The 10,253-nt window shown below is 34.2% G+C and overlaps 1 protein-coding gene across 1 annotated transcript; it reads right to left on the bottom strand.

Annotated features, from left to right (window-relative positions):
* Nucleotides 1-237: 237 nt before the first annotated feature.
* On the bottom strand, nucleotides 238-1,575 carry LOC116115434. Its single transcript, XM_031401580.1, has 2 exons — nucleotides 933-1,575; nucleotides 238-816 (listed from the first exon to the last, which is right to left on the bottom strand). The coding sequence occupies exons 1-2, from the start codon at nucleotides 1,548-1,550 to the stop codon at nucleotides 733-735; spliced, it is 702 nt and encodes a 233-aa protein (XP_031257440.1). The 5' UTR covers nucleotides 1,551-1,575; the 3' UTR covers nucleotides 238-732.
* Nucleotides 1,576-10,253: the final 8,678 nt, after the last annotated feature.

Below are 10,253 nucleotides of genomic sequence, written 5' to 3'. Positions count from 1 at the left end.
ATTAAAATATATTATAAAACCATCATACATTCCTTTTATGTATAATAATCCCCCTTTTTTTTTTACAGATTAATCATCATTTATAATAATAATAATAATAATAATAAATCTTTGGATTTATTAAATTTAATCACCGACCTGAATAGTCAAACCTTGCTTCATTTAATCGATCACCCGTATTAAAGTAAATAAAACTTAATTAATCAAGCCTTAATAAAAAAAATCAAATAACTTATTATATCCTTTATTTAATCAAAAATAGTAAAATATTGTATCTCGACTCCAAACTTCAGCATTAATTCTTCCACAAAAACTAAACGACTTTCTTGCTTGTTTTGCTTTGCTTTCATACTCATCTATTGTTCTCTTCTTTTGATAACCAAAACCATGGCCGAACTTTTGCTCTCTACAACCCTTCCTGTGTTGTTTGAAAAGCTTGCTTCCACGGACTTGTACAACTTTGCATTTGACGGAGGGGTACGTTCGAAGCTGAAGACGTGGGAAAGGAAGTTGGAGAAGATTGAGGCTGTGCTCACCTCTGCGGAAGAGAAGCAACTCACCAACAGAGCTGTGAAATTTAATTATATTATAGAAAAAATTCCATGCTAAATTAAACACACTAATCTTATTGCTTAATTAATATCTGAAAAGCTTGAAAAGACAAAACGAATTAACGTGTCCAGAAGATAAGTTTAAAGTCCCAGCAGCTGATAATGAAATTCAGGTACAGCTTCATTCTTGTGGCCCATTATTTCCAAGGAAAATACTTGTTAATACATTCTTGCATTCCAAAGATGCCTTCAGCAGCTTCAGACCCTAACAAAAATATAGATAAAATCCCATCTCAGCTCAACTTTGCTCATAGTAATATTATTTATAAGTACCATGTATACATTCAATAACCAATTGCAGAAAAATTGTGTTTGAAATACCTCTTCAACGCCGAAATCAACAACCTTCTCTTCAAGTGAACGCACATCCTTAACATGAAACCTGTTTAGCATGGTGATGCTAGAAATAGTAGACATTGGCTTCAACTCCAAGTTATCCATTATCATATATGTCACCACCGCTTTAACGAACCCTCTCTCAGCCACGACGGTGGTGCTTTTGCCCGTTGGATTACTACTAGCGTTTACATAAGGAACCTCATTGGTCATTTTCCTCTCGCACTGCGGACAAACCAGGTTTGGAATTTCAGCCACATATGAATTGTGGTATGGACACATGTAAACATATCGAGTTTTCAATTCGTGATCAGATAACAAGAGGGGCATATCAGTATAATAGACTGGAGATTTGGGATTCAGAAGAGAGCTCTTGTTTTGGGTTGGCTGAATATATGTTTCGTTGAGATGTTCAATACTCTCATAAAGATTACCTAAACAACCCACCATGTTTTTCTTTTCTAAGAGCCTGACAATAGTGCCAGCAGGCAAAGAAAGTAGGTAGAAGAGAAAATCTGCAAACTCTTTGCCTGCTTCAGCAAATAGGACTATTTTAGCTTCTTTGTCAACAAGAAGCTTCAACTTTACTTTGGTATCTGCCATGGTTAATTTTGGAGTGTTTAAAACAAGGTAACTGATGATGTGGTTTACACACATTGTAAAGCTAAATATATAGGGAAGTAAAGTTGATCAGGAACAGTAATCGTGAGCAGTTAATTTGTCATGAAGATGTTATTATGCCTAGTTTCAAAGTTTTAGGATAATGCCTCCACCTTTTCGAGCAGAAATCTTACAATTTGGTCCATCAACTGTGCTATCCATTTCAGTAAATAATTGATCATAGAAATATGATATATAACCTAATTGTTTCCCAGTTAGTATAATCAATGGATTAGATGTGTAATCCGCAAAACGAAACAAAAATTCGGATTGCTGCAATCTAATTTTAGTTCTGCCACTAATATTTTCGAGACCTCTGTTATTTTTTATTTTTATTTTTCCTCCAATTTTTAGAATGATCTATAGAAATGTGAAAACCTAATAAGCAATTAATATACCAGTCAAAGACAATAATCTTTATCTTTTTTAAAAGCATGAGATGTAAATAGCTCTTAAAGAATAAAGAAAATCAAAGCATTCCCAAAAAACAATATGATTCAAGCAACCAATAAAATAAAGTAAAGTTGGGTTCCTTGCCTGCAATCTTTGAGATAAGTATTCATCTACACTCTATTACTAAGTTGAAGAAATAATGTAAACTTACTAAGTCTCAAAGCTGTTTCTATCATCCAGGAAATACTAAATTTTAAAAGCAAAGGAGTCATAAGGATGAAGAAAGCAAAATGGGTAAGGAAAAAGAGAAAGAATAAAACTACATATTAATGATTACTTTAGACTTCACAATCCAACAACTAAAAGCAGGGGCGGATCCAGCCTTGTTTTGCCCACTCTCAATTTTTTTTTTTTTTTTTTTAAATACCAATTTGTATAATTTTTAGATTTTGACCCACCCCAACAAAAATATTAATGTACAAAAATATTAATATATAATTAATTTTTATTTTGGTCCACTCTAACAAAAATTTTTAGATCCGTTACTAACTAAAATTTGATGATCTTGAAATATTATCCGTTCTTTATCTCAAAATGCTGAAGAATAAAGTAAATATTGTCTGCTCAAGCAAGGTCTTTATTTATCGAATAATCAAAGTAATTTTTGTACTTTTAAGCGAAGATAATGTAGTGCTTTATTATTGTTCTTAGTCATCCTTTAATTATTATTGTTGACATAGAATAAAGAACTTATGAATATTCACAAAAATTAGCCCATGCTACAATTATAAAAAAAGTGGAGCTATTGACACCCCCACTAATGGACTAAAGAAACCACATATCTTAAAACATGAGTCTATTTATTACATTATTTGAAAAATGTTATTCTGAAAAAATGTTATAAGTTGAGTTGAGTTAAATAAAATTGAGTGGGATTTGAATTTAAAAATATGTTTAGTAAAATAATATCAAAGTTAAATAAAATGCTCAATAATTTTTTGGTATATTTTTTGAAAAAGACTTTTAAGACAAGATAATTGTTTGATACATTTTCTATAAATATTTATTATTTGATTCTAAACTTTTTCTTTTTTTCAGTTTAATAATATTAAATAGTTGTTTGGTAATTTTTTTATTCACTAATTTAAAAAAAAAAATGTCCATAATAATTTCAACTATTAATACATAATTTAAAAACTAAAAATTAAGTACATTACAATATCAAAGCGACGGTGCCATAAAGGAGTCATACAACATATCTAAATAAGAAAGGATACTATCCAATGGAAAATTGTGATAATATTAAACATAAGAACAATAGTTAAACTGTAAAATACATCAAACGATCCTAAAACCAAACTAGAAGGACACAGAAAAAAAGAGTGTTCTTTTTCTCCAGTTTATTCAGAAAGCAAAACTACAATAACAAAAAACACAAACACAAACACAAACGCAACACAAGGCTCACAGAGCACGGACGATTGTGCTCGTTGGCTTAACTCACTCATTTCCCATTTGCAAAATTCTCTCTATTCCACCCCAAACGTCTTCCTCAACTCTGCAACAAATCCCAAAACTTTCTTCTCATCATGGAGTGACTTTGCAACACTTTCCTTTTGCATAGATCTCTTAGCCCACGCAATGAATTTGGGGCACTCTGCTGCTACACTGAACTTGGCATATTGCATAGTCTCATATGCGTGAAACCGACAGTATAAAGGGATTGAAGATAAGTCGACATACCCAAAGGTCTCGCTTCTAAAATAAGGATTGTCTCCGAGCTGCCCTTCGAAGGTCTTGATTACTTCAATGAATTCCTTCTTTGCGGCCTCCTGCACTTCACCTGTTGAGGTCCATGTCTTCCTCCCCGCATCATATAACTGCAATTTTCCTTACTAGGTTAGCATCTTTGTTCTGAAATAGGCAAGATTTTAACACATCCAGTTTCATCAAGCAAAACCAAGAGAGAAGCCTTGACATTGTTTGACTTTAGTTAATTATTTTCTCTGATTAACACATACAATGAAAATGGAGAGAATGAAACCTCCATTCATTTCAAGCAATCACACCATTTATGTAAATCATGAACTGGGTTGGTTCAGAATCATGCCAATCCAAAAATTCTGAATTCACTGAAATGAATTCCATATATTCTTGAAAAATGAGCATGACCTCTCCTACAATTCATGGCCAAAACATTTTAACACATCCACTATCCATTTCAGGGCCAAGCAAAACCAAAATTAGTGCCTTAACATTGTATGACTTCATTCAATTATTATCTTCAGCTAACACACACAATAAAAATGGAGTGAATGAACCTCCATTCATTTCAAGCATTCACACCATTATTTAAATCATGAACTGGGTTAACTCAAAATCATGCCAATCCACAAATTCAGAATTCAGTAAACTAAATCCTATAAATTTCTGAAAAAAAGGACATAAATTTCTCCTACAAACTTTCATTGAGGGCAAAGAAAATTCATTCAATCAATCACAAATTAAGCAACAAAAAACTTAAAAATACTTCAATTTTACCTTTTGTCAATGATACAACCCAGAATCTAGCTTGAGCTCGCTCATAAGGATCGGAGGGGAGCAAAGGAGCTTTATCCTTCCAAACCTCACCAATGTACTGAACAATGATGGAAGAAATAAGGTAGGCTGGTTACAAGAGAGAGAGAGAGAGAGAGAGAGAGAGAGAGAGAGAGATCGCCCTTCCCGACGGTCGTGATCGGCGGTCGAAGAACGATGGGAGAGAAGAAGAAATGTTTTGGAGTGGAGGGAGAGCGATGGGAGAGAAGAAGAAATGTTTTGGAGTGGAGGGAGAACGATTTAGGGTTGATAAGGAAAGGCCAGGATCAAAGATGGCAGGAGAGCGATGGGAGAGAAGAAGAAATGTTTTAACTTGAATAGGATTGGAAAATTAGAAAACATGTCCAAGGCTGTTTTCATTTTCAGGCAAACAATTTGATTTGAGTATGATTGATTTTCAGATAGGATTGGAATATTAGAATAGTGGCGACGACAATGATCGGCGGCCAATCGGAGTTCGGGATGATGAGGCTTTTGATGTGGAGATGCCGACGACTCTTATGGTGGTGCCAGGGAGGTCGAACTGCGTCGAAAGCTACCAGACTCAAGGAGGAAGCCGTCGGTCGCGCGAACAAGAGGTGGACGGCGAGAGACAAACGACAGTTTGGCGGAGACTGCAAATGGCAGGGTTTTGTCATCACTCTCTCCCTCCCCAACTTGAACAGAAATGGCTGTGAATCTTAAGACTCCGATCCACCACTCTCCCTCTTTAGCTTCATCTCCTCAATACCTTATGCGTTTTCCTCAAAACCCTCTTCAGTCTCCTTCATGGAAACTAACCTTCTTAAGCAATTATGCTCCAAAACAATTAAAGGAATAATGTCTTTAAACAGAGTCTCTTCCCATTCTGCAGTCTTGATATCTTTTATTGGGCATATATAATAGTCATCTTTCCGCACTATTTCATTCTCACAATTATAATTCTCATCATCCGTCTTCGCATTCTTGATAGTAATCTTGTTGAAAATGTATTCTCATACATTCCCACTATCATAATTCTCATCATCGATGGATGAATTATGAAATATAGAGATTAGAGAGGAAGTCACGTTGTACTCAAACCAAGTTTAATTATGTAAAATTAGGCTGGACCCAATAGACCAAATTAAAGCACTAAGGCTTTATAAGTCTCTGCTATGTTATGTAACATTAAGCTTGGTCCAATAAACAAAACTAAAGCCTGTTGCCCAATTGTATAACTTTGGGTTTTTTTAGTAGACCAAACTAAAGTTCTCCGGCTTATTGGCCTCTACCAAATTATGTATTAGGCTTGTTAGGCCTCTGCCCAATAATGCAATATACAGCTTAGTTTGGTTTACTAGAACAAGTTGTTCATTGGTTCTGTATAATTGTTGAGAAATAAATTGGATGTTTAAAGTGATAGCAGCAGACACTGGAGTCCTGGTGGCTTAAAGTCGCTTACTATCGCAAAGAGTGAGGAAAGATATTATGCAGATTAATCTAATGCCAAATTAGAGGAACTTTGTTTCCATCGTTTGCCATATCAACCGACTTGAATTTAGCTTACAAAGGGTTGAATTGCCAATATGCTACAAATTGATGGTTTACATTCAAATTTGGAGTCTATAAGAACCATTCAAATTTATTGCAGTATACAATCCCAGAAAAGAACCTAATCTAATGTCATTTCTCAATGGAAAATAATGTGGATGATGCAGGCTTTAAGATTCAAGTATCGGTTAAGATAGTTAAACGGTACTCTGTTAAGGCTAAACATCATAACTTTGTTAAATTTTGTTATTATAAGGACAAGAAAACTCTTCTGTTAAAAGTCTCAGTCAATACCGTTAGTTTTAAATCAAACACTGCATTTCATTAATAAGTCTTCTTCTTAAAATAGTAACACAATTAATGTATGTATACTAGTTAATTGCATGAATCAATCAAAATTTTTCATCTTTAACAAACAAATTAAGCCTTAAGACCATTTTATGTTATGAACTCTGCATATTAAGACAACTAATTAATGTATGAATCATTCCGAGAAATTTCCAAAAAATTTATTTCTTTCCCACCGCAAAATCATTGTCTAATCCTTTTCTATTAATTCTACATTTCATTGAATAATATACTATAGTATTTCAAAATAATTTAAGAAAATAATCAAGTATTTTCTTTGAATTAATTATTTCCAAACACTTAAACACTTATAATCAGTCATCAAGAGGTCAGTTGCCTAGGACACTCAAAAAACTTAAAACTTTTTTTGGAGCAAGGAGCTCAAAACATTATCATCAAGAAGTCAGTACTTACCTAAGGCACTTACATCTCTCTGTCTCTAATAATCGGTTTTCATAGATAAAGTCAATTGGTAAGTCCTTTGATAATAGCATGTGTCTTCGGAAAATTGATTTAAGTTATTGTGAAAACCTTGACTCCATACTTTTAGGTCTACACAATCTTACTTGTCTTGAGTATATTTGGATAGAGTGATGTCCAAAATTGTTGGTTGGAGATGGTGTTCCCACCAACCTAATTAAACTTGCCCTTATCAAAGATCTGAAATTCGATAATCCAATGATAGAGTGGGAGTGTTCTATATCTGTGAATATGAAGATGCAGCATCGATTTTACAAGAAGACAAGGGAATGTTCACCTCTCTTAGAAGCTTGATGATTTGGGAAAGCGCAAAGCTCAAATCCATTCCATCCCTTAGCAGCCGGGAAGATTTGATAATATGGACATGCCCAAACCTCAAATCCCTGAAAAGCCTGCCATCCTCCCTTCTATTTTTATCTAATTGAGATTGTCCATTGCTAAAAAGAGAAGTGAAAAAGGGGTAAAGGAAAATATGATTCAAAGATTGCTCACATTCCTAAAAGTTAAAATAGATGGGGAATTCATCTTCAATTCAAAGGAGGAAGAAAGAGCTTAATCATTTGATTTTGGTGCATGGAATGAGAAAATCATCTCATTTTATCCAAGGTTTGTCATTTTCTTAATTACACCTCAGCTATTGTCCAGAACTTTATCTAACAGAATTATTGTTAATCTCACAGCTAGAAATAATTCAATTTCTCTGTAGGAAGCTCAATTCTTTCTTCAGAATCATGAAATTATGTAACTAAAGCATTATGAAGCACAAAATAAAGAGATTCACTGAAAATAGCTTAGTCATTATAACAAGTCAAGGAAGGTAAGCGAAATTTTTTAACTTTGATGACAAGTCTTTTTCTTAAGCAATAAAGATCGGCTCACAACCCAATTTTATAAACTTTCTTTCACAATCCTGAAATAGCAACTTGCAACTGATCAGTTCGTAATTGGATAGACGAAAACCATTTGCAAGCTGACCAATTGAGAGTTTTCAGGCCAGGATTGTGAGATTGGGTTGTAAGTGTAGTATTGTCCCTTTTTTCTCAAGTGGTGTTTGATTAAACTTCTATTAAATACCAAATGCTTGATCAAGGGTAGAATTAATACTTTTAATCTATTTCTTGCTCAATACTATTTCTCCGAATGTTCTTGGTCAAGTTAGGCCTTGACTTGAGTCAGTGTCCAGTTTAATTAAATTAAATATATCAATTAGGGTCGCTTTCTCAGGTATAATTTTAATTGAACTCTTGGCTTGGCTAGAGGCTAGTAATCAATTAGGGTATTTTTCTGATTTTCTTAGATCAATTAGGATATGTTTAAATATGTGCAAACCCAAATCACTTAGAGTGCGTTTGGTTTATTATTTTGGCTAGGATTTTGGTGATAATATTGGATAGTTGAATAGGAGAGTATTACGAGATAAAATTTAAAAATTTATGAAAAAGCCCCCAAGGTTTGCTAATTTAATAAACACCCCAATATATTAAAATATTATAAAATGACAAAAACAGCCCTAACACCCAAAGTGCTAGATTCCGGCCACCACTGTCAGAATCTAGCCAGAAAATTGGATAACCACAAAATCCGGTCGGATCTGGCGGGTATTCGATCGATATGGCCTTTTCCGGCCATATCCACTACGGATTTAACCGGAAAAGGCCAGATCTAAAGCCGGATGTGGCCTTCGACGGCCGAAAAAGGCCAACTTTGGCCGTCATTGTCTATCAACGATGGCTAAGATTTGGTCGTCCTTGACAGTCAACGCCGACCATTTTTTTGGCCGTCAGCTCTAGCCTTTTCTAGCCATATCTGGCCATTACCGACCATTTTCGGTGGTCGTGTGACTGTTGTGACAGATTCCGGCTACCACCGGCGGTGGTTGCCGAAATCTGGCAAGTATTGTGGATGGGGGTATTTTTGTTAGTTTTTAAACTTTTTTTCTGGGAGGTATTTAATGAGATTAATAAACTTATGGGGTCTAAAAGTAATTAAAAAAATATACTAATATTTTGGGAATAACGTGCCAAACAACATTTGAATAATAAGATTGGGAATATGGATAAAAATAATAAACCAAACGCACCCTTAGGTATTTTCTAAATTAATAAAAATAAATAAAAGAATTTTGACAAAATTAATGAAAATAACAAACTTTATTTATGATTTGCTCGATCTCTTTTAAATTAAGGGGAGGAAACTAATTACTTGATAATTGAAATAAGGAACTTCTGAGATACAGATTCCTTAATTAACTACAATTACTTAACATCAGCCCATATATCCTTCACTTCAATCTTCATCCTTCCTCCCATGGCTTCATCTTCCATAACAAAAATGCCCTTATCCTCAACTTTAACATTCTTATGCTGAACAAACTCAATCCAATCTACACAAAGTAAATCTCCTACAATGTCATTCTGTTGAACCGAGCAGCGAAATATCCACAGCCCACCTGCGTCATCGTGAACATGCATATCCATTAAACGGTCTTTCTCAAAATCTATTAAACCCATGAAATTGGTTGGAATGAATAAGCTTCTTGTCACATCCATTTCAGTAAGAAACTTTGAAAAGATCGTTGCCATTGCTAGCACTTAATTTGGTTCTTTTTCTACCTTCAACAAGAATTTATATGCATGCGCTTTCAATGAGTTCATTATATATTTTTTTCTATAAATTTGAGAAATTTCTCTGGTCATGCCATGAAATTTAGAGAAGATTTCACTATTCTGCATCACCGTGTTCATAATAAAAGTGATGTAGTTGACTTTAAGTCACTTTCCATGAATTTAATTGTTTTTATGATGTTGACCAAGTGACTTTAATAGCAAGTTCCCTTGTTTCCTTGCAGGGATGCATGAGAAACTACCATCTTTGAAAGGGCATTGATTGATTGATAAGGTGATCTCTTTTTCATTCAGCAAATTAATTTGGTTACTCCACGACATTTCCAGATTTAAATAATTAATTATCCTCTCACATCATTCATCATAAATGTTCATGTATTGTTTAAAACTCCACGACAGACTATAGTTTTGAGTGGAATACGCGTTTCTTTACCAAATTAATTAGATCTACTGTTATGATGAAGACAGATAGAAGCTGGGTTTCTTAGCAAAAATTGTAGTTCCAGCTTTCTGTTTAGTGAACTAACGGTACAAGGATAGAGTTGCGTGGAATACTGCAGGAAGTAACGGAAAGCACAAAACGTTGTGGTCCGTTAGTATCAAAGACAGAAACTGTCCAGTTCAATACACAAATCAAGTGTGTTAAAAGGTTCTAGGCTCAAGGAAGAAGAAGAAGACCTGATCCTACGGT

The sequence above is a fragment of the Pistacia vera genome, unplaced genomic scaffold, assembly GCF_008641045.1.
Source record: "Pistacia vera cultivar Batoury unplaced genomic scaffold, PisVer_v2 Contig74, whole genome shotgun sequence".
In the NCBI taxonomy this organism is placed as follows: domain Eukaryota; kingdom Viridiplantae; phylum Streptophyta; class Magnoliopsida; order Sapindales; family Anacardiaceae; genus Pistacia; species Pistacia vera.
The sequence above is the reverse complement of the archived record's forward strand: the minus strand, read 5'-3'. Positions and strand labels throughout refer to the sequence as shown.

What these genes read in the sequence shown, in the direction of transcription:
- LOC116115434 (XM_031401580.1), bottom strand. Translation starts at nt 1,550, where the DNA reads ATGGCAGATACCAAAGTAAAGTTGAAGCTTCTTGTTGACAAAGAAGCT. An exon ending in TTGATTTCGGCGTTGAAGAG is followed by an intron (nt 817 to 932) that starts GTATTTCAAACA and finishes TATTTTTGTTAG; the next exon opens with GGTCTGAAGCTGCTGAAGGC.